General features: G+C 48.9%; 1 protein-coding gene across 1 annotated transcript; it reads right to left on the reverse strand.

The window, feature by feature from the left end:
- Positions 1-10,945: 10,945 nt before the first annotated feature.
- Positions 10,946-12,959, reverse strand: LOC136459538 (uncharacterized). Its single transcript, XM_066459384.1, has 2 exons — positions 12,366-12,959; positions 10,946-12,156 (listed from the first exon to the last, which is right to left on the reverse strand). The coding sequence occupies exons 1-2, from the start codon at positions 12,690-12,692 to the stop codon at positions 11,524-11,526; spliced, it is 960 nt and encodes a 319-aa protein (XP_066315481.1). The 5' UTR covers positions 12,693-12,959; the 3' UTR covers positions 10,946-11,523.
- Between the last annotated feature and the right edge of the window lie 144 nt (positions 12,960-13,103).

Genomic DNA, 13,103 nt, shown 5'->3' on the forward strand with positions numbered 1-13,103 from the left:
GCATACAACATGACTCAGATGATCCGATATAGTGCAGTGAGGACACCTAGCTAGCTGAGCCGACGTCTAGAGGTGCCAGAGACTACAGCTCAGTAGGATGAGACTATTAAGGGCATAGCAGCTATAGAGGAGGAGCAACTTGATGCTCAGTAGGAGAGGATGGTCGAGAGCGACCCCAGTGATAGCTCAGATGAGGACTACCAGGACATTCCTCAGATGCCTCCATGTCGACATGACCATGAGGCCGGTAGCTCCAGTTTAACTCCACCTGCACCACAGACAGACCCTGCTCTACTTGCTATACTTGAGCGAATGAGGCAGGATTAGGCTCACCAGGCTCAGGAGACCGCCGCCACTTTTGCACAGTTTTAGACTCGGTAGGATGAGTTTCAGCGGCAGCAGCAGGCCATACAGCAGTAGCAGTAGGCCATGCATCAGCAGTAGCTCCTCATGCAACAGTAGCTCCTTGGATTTATGTAGCATGTAGTGACAGCTATTGGGGTTCCACCGCCATAGCCTCCACCCTAGCTTGGTCAGCCTGCCACCACTTCTATGACTCTAGCTTTACAGCCTAGTGGGCTTCAGAGTTAGGGACAGCCACCAGCATAGTTTGCTTCACCTACAGAGCAGGTGTCCCAGTGGTTTACTTTGCTAGTGTTAGCCCTACAGTTCATACCTCTTTAGACAGGCTTCACACCGGCTCAGACTTCCTCGCTACTAATGCCAGATACCTCAGTCTCTAGGAGTCTTAGAGCGACTTTTAGTGAGTTGACAGGGTAGCCAACTCTATCATATTTGCATGTCCCAGGTCCTTCTATAGTTGCACCTATTATCAGGACTATAAAGACGCTCCCTTCCTCAATGGCATCATCAGAGCCGGCTGCTCTAGTCATACCTACATAGTCTACAGCAACTCTAGTTATTGATCTAACCCAGACCGCTTCAGCGTCACTTCCAGCTATAGAGGGTCAGACTGCTTAGAGCTCTAGTTCAGATGATGATGACACTCAGTTCCAGCTTGCTCCTCGTACCTCAGCACCTGACTCATCCGCTGTAGCCCCGCCGACCAACCCTTAGGTTTTGGTGTTTGACGCCAAAGGGGGAGAGGGATCGAGTATGTTAGTCTTAGGGGGAGAGACATATCTAGGGGGAGCGTAGTTTATCTACTAGATTATCTATTACATTTGGAGTTTTATGTGTGATACACTATTATACATTCGTGTGTTTACTTTTATGCATCAAATTATATTTATGTGATAGTGATATCTACGTGATCGTGATATATGACATGTGTGCTCTCTACTTTGAATTATTTATATGTCATATCACTTGTGCTATGCTTATTTGCTTCGCTTCCACGTTTTACTCCAATGCAAATGAGCTTTATTACTTATACTCATGCTTATTTCATATCTTTTGAGTACATCATATTGGCTTGGGTCATATAAGCTTGTCTAACTTTTTTGTTCTTATTGTCAAAAGCTTATATGAACCAAGCATGTTAAAAACCTCAACTCTTTCACATACTCGAGGTGGTATTGTCATCAATCACCAAAAAGTGGGAGATTGAAAGCATCTAGGCCCCTAGTTGGGTTTTGGTGATTAATGACAATACATGATTATTATGACTAATGTATGTTTTACAGAGGCAATTAAGTTAGGTCATGGTAATAGAGATAGATTGGGCTATCATGGTGGTCATGCCCCTACGATGGAAATCGTTTTAGTTTTCAAAGGATGGACGACAAGGTTAAGGATGGACTAGTTCTAAGTGTCGTTTGGTGTTGAAGAGACACTTAGAGTAGTTTAGGATTTTGTTTTTCCTTTGGCCATACTATTAAGGGGGGTATGGACAGGTAGCTTAACCTAGGTGAGTCTAGTGGGTTAGGTGTGGTGCACACTTGCTAAACCTAGCACTAGGTAGCTCCTAAAAAGCCCTTAGATCCATTGGAGCAAACTTCATTCACGTACGATCGAAAATTGGAAGTGAATGGAGGGTCAAATACTGATAGGACGCTGGCTTCGGTGTGACCGAACGCTGATGCAGAGTTTAGTCAGTTCATTTGATCAAGGTGAAGTCATCTGGAAGTGATCGGACGCTGAGAGGTGAAGTGACCGGACGCTGAGGGCCAGCATCCGGTCAACTCCAGTAAGGTTCCAAAGAGGGAAAATCACGATCGGACGCGTCCGATCACCATTTGATCACTGGAATTCAGGGTGAACTGACCGGCACATTTGGTCAATATGACAGGAGCATTCGGTCACCCCACAGAGGCACATAACGGTTCGTTTTTTAGCCCATGTTATAAATACTTCCTCCAATCGTGTGTGGGGGTTTTTTTACTTATTTCAACAGCTGAGAAACACCTTTGAGAGTGCCAAGAAGAGCAAGGTCCTAGTGAGGTGATTGAGATTTGAGAATCCCAAAGAGAGCCCTCATTAGTGAGATCAAGAGTAGCAAAGTGTGCATCCACCCTTCTCATTAGGCTTGTCGTGGTCAAGTGAGAGTTCGTGCTTGTTACTCTTGGTGGTCGCCATCACCTAGATGGCTTGGTGGTGATTGGGAGCTTGGTGATCATCCGGCGGAGCTTGTGGATGACCCAACTCAAGTTGTGAGCGGTTGTGAGTGATTCACCACGATAGAGTGTCAAAGAATCAACTCATAGAGAGCACTTGATCCTTGCGTGGATCAAGGGGGAGCTACACCCTTGCATAGGTGCTCCAATGAGGACTAGTGGGGAGTAGTGACTCTCCGATACCTCGGCAAAACATCACCACGTTCCTCCTTCTCTCTTTACCTTGAGCATTTACTTTGAGCATTTACTTTGAGCAATTCAATACTTGTCTTTACATTCATTGAATTACCATGCTAGAGTAGGATTGGAACTTATGTTGCAAGACTTTTTGTGCGGTAGAACATTAGAAACACTTTCTAGGCACAAGGGGTTAATTGGGCTAACCGTTGGATTTAATTATTGCAAAGAAATTTAGAATTAGCCCAATTCACCCCCCTCTTTGGCATCTTGATCCTTTCAGACATAATATTTGGTAGTACTAATCATATTTTTTGTGAGGAATTTAGTAGGATCATGACAAAGAGATTTGAGATGTCCATGATAGGTGAGTTGAAGTTCTTTCTTAGATTTCAAATCAAGCAAGTGAATGATGAAACTTTTATTAGTCAAACAAAGTACACCCATGATGTGCTCAAGAAGTTTGACATGGTGAATGCCAAGCCTATCAAAACTCTCATACCAACCAATGGACATCTTGATCTCAACATTGAAGGGAAAGCCATGGATACCAAGGTATATCATTCCATGATCGGCTTTCTACTTTATTTGTGCGCATCTAGACCTGATATTATGCTTAGTGTGTGCATGTGTGTTAGATTTCAAGCTAACCCAAAAGAGTGTCACTTGGTGGCCGTTAAGAGAATCTTGAGATATTTAGTACACACTCCTAACCTTGGTTTGTGGTATCCTAAGGGCTCTAAGTTTGATCTACTTGGATATTCGGATTCCGATTACGCCGGTTCCAAAGTAGATCAAAAAAGCACTTCAGAGACATGTCAATTCCTTGGATGATCTCTAGTGTCTTGAAGTTCTAAAAGGCAAAATTGTGTAGCCCTTTCTACTGCCGAGGCCGAGTACGTTGTGGCCGGTGCATGTTGTGCCCAACTACTTTGGATGAGGCAAACTCTTCATGATTTCGGATGTTATTTTATTAAAATCCCATTATTATGTGACAATGAGAGTGCTATTAAGCTTTCAAACAATCCCGTAAGCCACTCTAGAACTAAGCACATAGACATCCGTCATCATTTCTTAAGAGACCACAAAACCAAAGGAGATATCGAAATTCGCCATGTGAGCACCGAAAAGCAACTAGCCGATATCTTCACAAAGCCCCTCGACGAGTCAAGGTTTTGTGCTTTGCGTAGTGAGCTAAATATACTTGATTCTCGTAATGTGGTTTGAATTTTAGCATGTCTCTGTTTGATAAACTAGTATCTAGGCAAAAGAGTTGAAAAAAATTCATATTGTGCATGAAAATGATTTATAAAAGGCAACTTATGTATCATGATCATGGTTTGTATTGATTATTTGTTTTTGGTCATGGTATATAAGTGATATATGTCCATATCTTATACAGAGAGTCATATAGATTATAGCTAACTCCCACTATCTTGGGGAGTACGGTAGTGCCACGCCTGCCGTGCGGCAGTGCTGCTCTACGATAGTGCCGATCTAGGCATGCGGCTATGACGCACTTTGAATCACAATTGAGATTCGGCCCAAATGATTTTACTGTGGAGCCCATTTATTCTTCCCCGTATTCTTCGGTCCGCAGTAACTTCTTTCCCTCTCTCTTCCCCCCGATGCCGATGCCAACACCCGCGCCTCTCTCTCCTCTCGCACCCGCACCGTAGCCATCGCTTGGCCACGCGTTGCTGATCTCTGGTAGTGCCGCGGTAGCTGCCAGCACTCCCTCAACATCGCTAATGGCTACTACTACCCCTGGCCCAAGTAGTTTCTTCCCTCTCCTCTCCCATCCTCGTTTGAGAAGATGGAGCACGGTGATAATGATCGAAGGGGGAAAAGAAAGATGAATGAGCAAAGAGACAAGGATCCACCTCGCTGTGGTCGAGGGAGGTCAACAACAGTAGGCAGTAGTGCAGCTCCAAGGGGACTTGGTGATAGGGGGAGGCGTGTGCAATACATTGAAGATGAGGAGAGACTGAAGATGATAGGTCATACCACTGATGCCATTTCTGACACCCCACATCATATCTCTGAGTTTGATGGCAGATACATAAGAGATTTTGAGGGTGAGATCATCATGAGAACTCCAGATGACTCCCGCCAGTATGCAGTTGTTAACTATTCTAAGAGTTGGAAGCTGGTGGAAGAGGCGAGGGGGATCAATCCCTATGCAGTGCGCAAGGATTTGGGCATTGATTATAGATTCTAGAATGAGTTTCATTCCAACTTTTATGCCACTGCCATTCTTGCATCCAAGAAAACCAAGATCATCAAGATGCAATATATTGATTGGGATGAGATGCAGGGGAAGGAGGAGCTTAAGTTTGACAAGGTAATAAAAATTTATGACAGGTTCCAGCTTTCAGACATCATGGGTTTTCAGTATAACTAGAATAAGGAGGTCCTTGCACAGTTTCATGCCACATACTTCTACGACCAGACCTCTGATGAGATTCACTGGATGACTGATGATCGGCACTACCGAGTCAACTTTATCACTTTTAGTCGGATTCTTGGCTTTGGGGAGGAGCACAGAGATTACACTTACATTCATGATGAGCCTTGAGCTGAGATCCATGACATCAGCTACATGTGGAGAGATAGAAGGATTGCAGATGGCAAGAGGAGTGGTCTACATAGCTTCTATTACATCCTCAACAACCTCATCAGGAACACCATCAACCCAAAGGATGGAGCAGCCTCAGATATGAATGGCTATGTGAGAAATGTGTTGGCTAGATTTGCTCTAGGTGGGGATAGGTTCAATGTCCCTAGATTCATATGGACTGAGTTGACATTTGCAGTGGAGGATGGGAGGAGGGGGCTGCCCTATGCCCCTTACCTCATGTTCATGATTGAGAGGGTCACTGGATTTTATTTTTCAAAGAATGGGATGCACACCGTCTACAAAATTGAGAAGACCCAGCCAGCTGTAGCTACTCAGGGAACAGAGAGCTCTCATGCTTATGTAAACATCCCTGAATCTTCCCGCTCTAGGTCTCATAGAGGAGGCAAGATGAAGAAGTTTGGCAAGTGGTTGAGAGCAATCTTCGGCAAGTGCACCTATATAGCTGACAGAGCGTATGAGACACAGCTTGAGCAGCGTCAGCAACTTGGACAGGACCTTCCACCACTTCCTCCTATTCCACCTCCTCCATAGTATGACCTTTCGAGTCTCTCTAACACAGATTCAGATGAGGAGGAGGAATAGCAGGGACGAGCAGTAGATTGGGATGAGACCCTGGAGGGATACCGTTAGAGATAGGAGCTGAGGTGTTCCACTCGCTATATCGCCACTACTCACCATCAGGGCCACGCACGTATTGACTCCGACGATGATGATGGTGAAGGTGGTGTTGGGACTGCTGTAGGAGGTGCTAGGGCTGCAGGAGGTGATGATATTGATTGGACGGACATCTAGGGAGATGACGAGTAGGTGTTGATCTTTCTTCTTTTCTTTTCTTTTTGGTGCTTTATGCCAAAGGGGGAGAAAATTAGAGGGGTCAACAACTTTTCGATGCCATGGTCAGCAGCTGCGCTTCATGTCCTATTCGATGAGTGTTAGTCTTCGCTAGGTGGAAAGTTTGAGAGTCGCTCAAAACTCTAAATTGTAAAATAATGTTACTATTTGACTTTTTGTGTGGGATATGGACATATATTAATCTATGTTGTTGCTTGTGATACAATTATGCTAGAATGTATATCTTTATATGTATCACATGTTGTGTGGTGTCTGTTCTGATCTATGTTGTTACAGCAAGTGCGGCAGTGCCGCACCTAGCTACAACAGCAAACTATGTTGTGCATAAACTGTCATTTGCATCATGTTTTACATACCTGACCAAGTATGCAGCACCCCACAAAAGCATGGATGTAGGGGGAGCCCATCATTTTCACTAAAATGTGAATCTTGGCTTCTTATGCCAATTTGAGAATTCAATTCTCTATTCACATACTTAGAGGGAGGCTCTACACCCATGGCTCGAAAAGTCTCAGTATTTATTTCATATCTTTTGTAAGCTCTAATTGGGTCGTCATCAATCACTAAAAAGGGGGAGATTGAAAGTGCAATCAAGCCTTAATTGTGGGTTTTGGTGATAATGACCATGCAATTAGAGAACTAATGAGATTTATCGAGATGACAAGCAAAGAATTTATATTCGAGGATGCTACACAAAACGGAGGAGCCCCCAGTTATAAATGTAGATGGCTTTAAACTCAAATAAGGTTTAAATTATTTTATATATTGAATTTAAGTACAGGAAAAGCCATACTATAAAGGGGGCACAATGCTTAAGCTAATATGTGCTACCAAGTGCTCAAACAACCACATGTATCCTCAGATTCATAGCTAAAATAGTCTACACTTCACTATTACCCTTGTTGTCTTACGTGGTGCGGCACTGCCGCACTTGAAAGGAGGCTTGTCTGACCCCTTGGCCGTGGGCTCCAGCTCTCCCAACCCTTTGGTCGCGGGCTCCGTCTTGCCCGACCCCTTGGGTGTGAGCTCCATCTCGTCCGACCCGTTGGGTGTGAGCTCCGTCTCGCCCAACTCCTTGGGTGCGAGCTCTGTCTCGCCCGACCTCTAGGCCATGGGCTCTATCTCGCCCGACCTCAAGGCCGCGGGCTTTGTCTTGCCTGACCTCTTGGGTGCGATGTCCATTGAGGGTTGGGTATATATACCTTTTCTTTTCCTTCCCAACGGCTATCTACGATTTAAGTTACCATTGGGGATTGGGGGTATATATACATTTCTCCTTTCTCTCCAACGGCAACCTGCTCTCTTCTTCCTCACTTCAGCACGCCTAAAATAGAGCAGGAGCTCTCTCTCACTTCATTGTTGACCTCAAACCCCCAAGTAAATCTATTGATTTCCCCATCAATTCTTGAGGGATAAGGGACCAAAACTTGATTAGAGAGCAGCTCCATTAATTTCCAAACTCTAAAGAGCACTTGGTTCACGTTTTAGCCAGTGGTTGTGTTTGTTACTCCTGGAGCTTGGCTCCTAGCCGCTACAGCGTCGCCCGCGAAGCTTGCCAAGTTGTGTGGCAGCCCGGGGAGGTTTGTAACCACCTCTTGCAGCGAGTAAAATCACCACTCATCTCAAGAGTTCACTCTCTTGACTTGATAACGAGGTAGGGTTGCAAATCCCTAAGCCTTAGTGGTATACCTCAACAACGTGAACTTAGGCAAGCCTTGGTGGCAAGCTGAACCATGGGATAAATCCTTGTGTCATCTTGTGCTTGTGTTGCTACACTCGTGTTCCTGTTGTTGTTGAGGTGATTTCTAGATTTTGAGGCCGATCTACTTGTGTGTGGTGTTCCCACCACTTTCAGTTGTCGATCTGTGATTTACTACCCGGCAGAAAGCTAAAAATATACCCGATCTAATTTTCGTTGGGAAGATTTTGAACTGTAAACTAATCTATCCTGCAGGTGCGGCAGTGCCGTGCTCACAGAGCGGCAGTGCCGTGGGTCAATTTGACTTTGGTTTGAGTTGAATTTTTATAGGCCTATTCACCCCTCCCCCTCTAGGCGTACCAGAGATCCAACACCCCTGAATGGTGGAAAACATCAACTAGTGGATTCAAGCAAAGTGGTTGAAAGAGACCTTGTAGAGTTTGACCTTTGGTGTTGCTCACATCTTCCTTAGCAGAAATATAAGGTCAAGTTGTGGGGCTGAATTTCGAGAAACAAATCTTCGTGCCTGATTTGGTTTACCACACTCTAGTTTTCTCTAACACATTTATTAGCTTACACATCGATCTACTTGGATCCGCTTTTTGTGAAGTGCAGGGGTTGTGTGAACTTGCTAAGAATCACTAAGCACCACACCAAATTTGGTTCGTGATGAAATGGTTTGGGGCGGGGGGAGGGGGGGAGAACAAGTTGTTTGTAGGGTTTTAGGGAAAAAAACGTGCAAGCCAATGGCAAATTAGTTTTAATCCTATGATTTTGTTGTTGTGCCTTTTCAAACACCGCCCAATAGGTGTCATCTTGATACTTTCAAGAATGGGGAATCTATTTGTATATGAATTTCTACTCTCATCACCGTACGGATCCTTGAACCATATTTTTCAATACCTCCCAGCATGTTGTATGTCACGCATTGCTGCCCACTAAGATCGTGCACATTAAACGCAATCAATGTAGTCACCACCACACCACACCTACTTTTATCTTTTTTTTTCTCTCTTTCCACACAAAAGCCCACACTGAATAAACCATGAAGTGCTCCGTGTCGCCACGGAGCCATGAAGAGTTCACATACATAAGAAAGGGCCATTGGGGGTAGTCAAGCTTACCAAGGGCTTAGTGTTGGACGAAGTATGGACATGACACCGTTGACAACCATGTGGGTCGGCAACTCAGAACCGCGTCTGGTCGCGCAGGGAAAGAGATTAGGCAAAAGGAGAAGAGAACAGAGAATGCGAGGATGGGTTCAAAGAGAGAGGAAGAGATTAGACAGAGGGAGAAAAGATTTGAGAGAATGCGAGGATGGAAATGAGGGAGAAAAGATAATGTTAGTACTAGCGTCATGTTATATCAACCACTAGTATAAATTATTTTCATGGGCGGCTTACTTGAGCGTACCATATGTATAAAAGATCCTATTTATATTGACGGCTTACTTAGAAAACCGTTAATATCGTTAATATTGATGGTAACTTAAGTCATCTGTCAATGAAATGAATCTATTTCTACTAACAGATTTTTTTAGATGGATGCATGCGGAAATGCCACCGGTGGTTCATGACCGTGGGACCCATGCCTATATTGTCATCTGCTTTTGTGCTTCCGGTAAGAAAATACAGTAGAGACCATGGATAGAAAACCATTTGTGTTCTACTACTGGTGAACATTTCGGCAGCAGATTGTTGTTGACTTCTTTATGTCGTCAACATTATCTTATGCGTCTTGACTATGGCCTAGGAGAAGACAAATTTTTGGTAGCCTATGTACCGACACTGTGTCACGGACATCATCAGTTTTTAGCCGCTGACATCATGAGGCTCGTTGTCTGGGAGAAGAAAACATCATGAAACTTTGGTGCCTAGCTGCCTAATTCCGGTTTCAACCCAGACCGACGCACCCCGTTTGTTCTCCAAGAGACCTGATCGACCGCGACACCAGGCTCCTACTTTTTCTTCCGGCCATGGTCCGACTAAGTTGCCGCCGATCGATGGATCCATGGGCAACCTTCCACTCCCATCTGCTTCTTGTTCCTCCAGGGAAATGATGGCCCGGCATGGATCCATGGACCGACCGACCGACGGAGCGAGGGCGAGCGACACAGGCGGCAAAGGTCCAGAGCCCAGAGGTCCTTTTCTTGAATGCGCAGCAGAAAGCCGCGCTGCACCCCGGGTCAGGCCAGTCCCCGTCCCCGCTGCCGTTCCCACTGCAGCTTCCCGCCCCGGGACACCGCCGGTCGGTCCAGCCCGACAAGCAGCTGCAGCGCCACGGGAGTACGGGACGGAAGCCGGCCGCCACAGCCACAGTGTTTTCGCGCCGGTCACGTGTTGCGCTGCCTTCCCATCCGTCCGTCCGTCCATCCATCTCCGGATCTCCCTCCGAGGCTCCGTACAAGGATACGCTACGCCACGACAGGCCGGCGCTCGGCGTCCTCGGCCAGGGCCAAGGAGGAGGGGTACAAGGATTAGGAATCCCACGGAGCGCGGCCTCGCTTTTCGACAACCCCTATTCTTGCGATGGTGGAGGCCGTAATGATGGGCGAGACGGAAGTGAGGCCGCCACTAGTAGGATAGGAGTAAACAAGTGGCGAGATCCTCGGCGTTTCACACATTGCTTTCTTTTAGGTCTTTTTTCTAACGAGGAGAAGGAGGAGAAGGAAACAGTTGTGCCTGGCCCGAAGAGGAAACGATGGATCCTCGGCTTTTGTTTCCTACCATACCAGTAGTTTGATTGATCGAGCGAGAGCACCTGGCCGTGGGAAAGGAGGCCATGATGGCTCGCCTTTTGCCGGCGACGGTGAGGCGAGGGCGAGGCGATGGATAATGGATCCATGTCGTGTCGCCGATGAGGTTGTTAGGCTCTGTCAAAACGAACCAAAGGCGTGCCGAGGAATGGCTTTGGCTGCCGTGGTGTGGACACGGGATCGAGCTGCAACTGCTTTGAGAAAGCGAGCGAGTGAACGGGAGAAGTGTAAGCAGGACAGAAGCAACGACCAAAGTTTTCCGCGGGGATGGCAAGGGGTCGGTCCAACCTAGGCCACTTTCTGCGCGCCCAGGCGAACAAACAAAAAGCAACCTTTCGATGCGCAGCTGCGAGTGTGCCGCCGATTCCTGAGCCAAAGATCTCTTGGCTCTTGCTGTGTGTGATCGATGGATCAGTTGCCTCCCTCTCCTCCTCTTCCAACTCCAGTACTCCACCTCTCTCTCAGTCTCATCCCCATCATGCCTCCTCCTTTCATGGCAGAGGCGCAGACGCAACAACGAGACAGGAACAGCATCATGGCCAACCAAAATGCTGCGACACCGCAGGCTGAGGCTCCATCACTCTCTCCATCCCTAACACAGAGATGGCGATAGAGAAGAGGGACAACAACAGGCTATTGCTAGCTAGGGATACTGCTAGTACGTACGTATTTGACTTTGCTTGTACTACCATGCAAGTAAGCAAGCAACGAGCATCATTCATTCGTTCATGTGAATTTGTGATGATGATGATCTTTATGCTGGGACTGGTGGAACTCCGAGGCTGGCTCGATCGGGGGCAGGGCACGAGGTGTGATCGATCCATCAATGGCTGCACAGGTCGGAGAGCTCCTTCCTGCCCTCGACAATGTCGTCCAGGAAGTCGTCCAGCTGGCACACCAGGCTATCGGTGCCGGTACGGAGCACGTTCAGCCACGCCTTGAGCTCCTCCACCTTGTCCTTGACGCCGCCGCCGCCCTCGCACTTGCGGCCCGTCGCGGCGGCGCGCTCCACCTCCTCCCGCGCCGCCTCCACGGCGGCGCGCGCGCACCGGAACTCGCACATCATGATCCCGGGCGCGCCGCCGGGGCCGTCGGACTCGGCCTCCTCCGCCATCCTCTGCTGCAGCATTGCGATGGACGCCATGAAGCCGGCCCCGGCGTCCGCGCCGCCGGTGTCGTCGTCCGCGGCGCACGGGCCGCCGCCGGCCGCCGCGGCCGCGCAGGAGACGGCACCGCTGGCGAGGATGAGCAGGAGGAGCGAGCTCGCGTTGTGCAGCGCGTACAGGAGGCCACGGAAGCCGTTGAAGCCCGTGAGCCTCGCGGTGTCCGTGGCGCGCAGCAGCAGCCGCTCGTCGAGCTGCAGCGACAGCGGCGCGATCCTCGCGTCCGACAGCGCGCGGTTCTCCTCCTCCGCGGCCATGGCCTCCCTCCTCGACACGGAGATCGCCCGCAGCACCTGCGCGGGAAGCGCCAATCAAACCATTAACAATAGCGATGGATTGATGAACGACGATGATGCGCACCACAAACAGAGCCACGAGCGTTTCAGTCTCTCAGATAGAAAGAAACAGAGCAAAGCCATGAATGAAACGGAAACGATCGATAGTTCATGAGACGGGATCGATCCATCGCAGGACGCTTCAACGGAAGGAAGGAAGAACCAACCTGGCGAGTGGAGAGAGGGGAGGGATCCTGGAGCCAGTCATCGAGCGCGGCGGCGGCGCAGGAGGCCGCGGCGCAATACCGCTCGACGGAGGCGAGGCCGAGCTTGACGGCGAGGCAGGCGTCCCAGAGGCGGGCGGTCTCGTCCATGTACTCGTCGAGCCAGCGGCCGCCCGGCGGCAGGTGCAGCTGGCCGACCATGAGCGTGAGCTGCGAGTGCAGCCCCCTGAGCAGCGCTGCCGCCCGCAGCAGCGCCGGCAGCGACGACAGCCCGCCGGCACGGCCCAGGTCGTCCAGCCCGCGCGCCAGGGACCTGAAGAAGGCGTTCATGGCGTCGTCTGCCTCTGCCTTCGCCGCCGCCGCCGCCGAAGACGCCGCACTGTTTGAATTGGGAAAGGAAAGCCTGCTCGGCTCGCTATATATAGCTAGGCGGGTACTAGCTAGCAAGAGCTCGGTGCACCGGCACGGCAAGAAAGAGAAGAGGGGGAGCAGCAGCCAGCAAGGGAGGGGAGAGCAGAGCACGAGAGGGGCAGCCGAGGCGACAGACACGGGAGGGAGGAGTGCAGCTCGGAGTAGCGCAATGATGCGTGTCTAGACGGGAGGGGGAAGGGTGATGATGATGAGGAGGGACGGAGGCAGAAGCAGCGGCAGCAGAGGCAGAGCCATGGTCGCGGTCGCGGTCGCGGCTGGCTGCTCGACTCGATCACTGCCGCTCTTTGTCCGCAGTCATCGGTTTGACCG

This window comes from Miscanthus floridulus, chromosome 6 (genome assembly GCF_019320115.1).
Source record: "Miscanthus floridulus cultivar M001 chromosome 6, ASM1932011v1, whole genome shotgun sequence".
Taxonomy (NCBI): Eukaryota; Viridiplantae; Streptophyta; class Magnoliopsida; order Poales; family Poaceae; genus Miscanthus; species Miscanthus floridulus.

Excerpts from the sequence above, each read along its gene's own strand:
- LOC136459538 (XM_066459384.1), bottom strand. The coding sequence starts at position 12,692 with ATGAACGCCTTCTTCAGGTCCCTGGCGCGCGGGCTGGACGACCTGGGC. Across the intron at positions 12,157-12,365 it reads CCCCTCTCTCCACTCGCCAG|GTGCTGCGGGCGATCTCCGT; the intron begins GTTGGTTCTTCC and ends CTTCCCGCGCAG.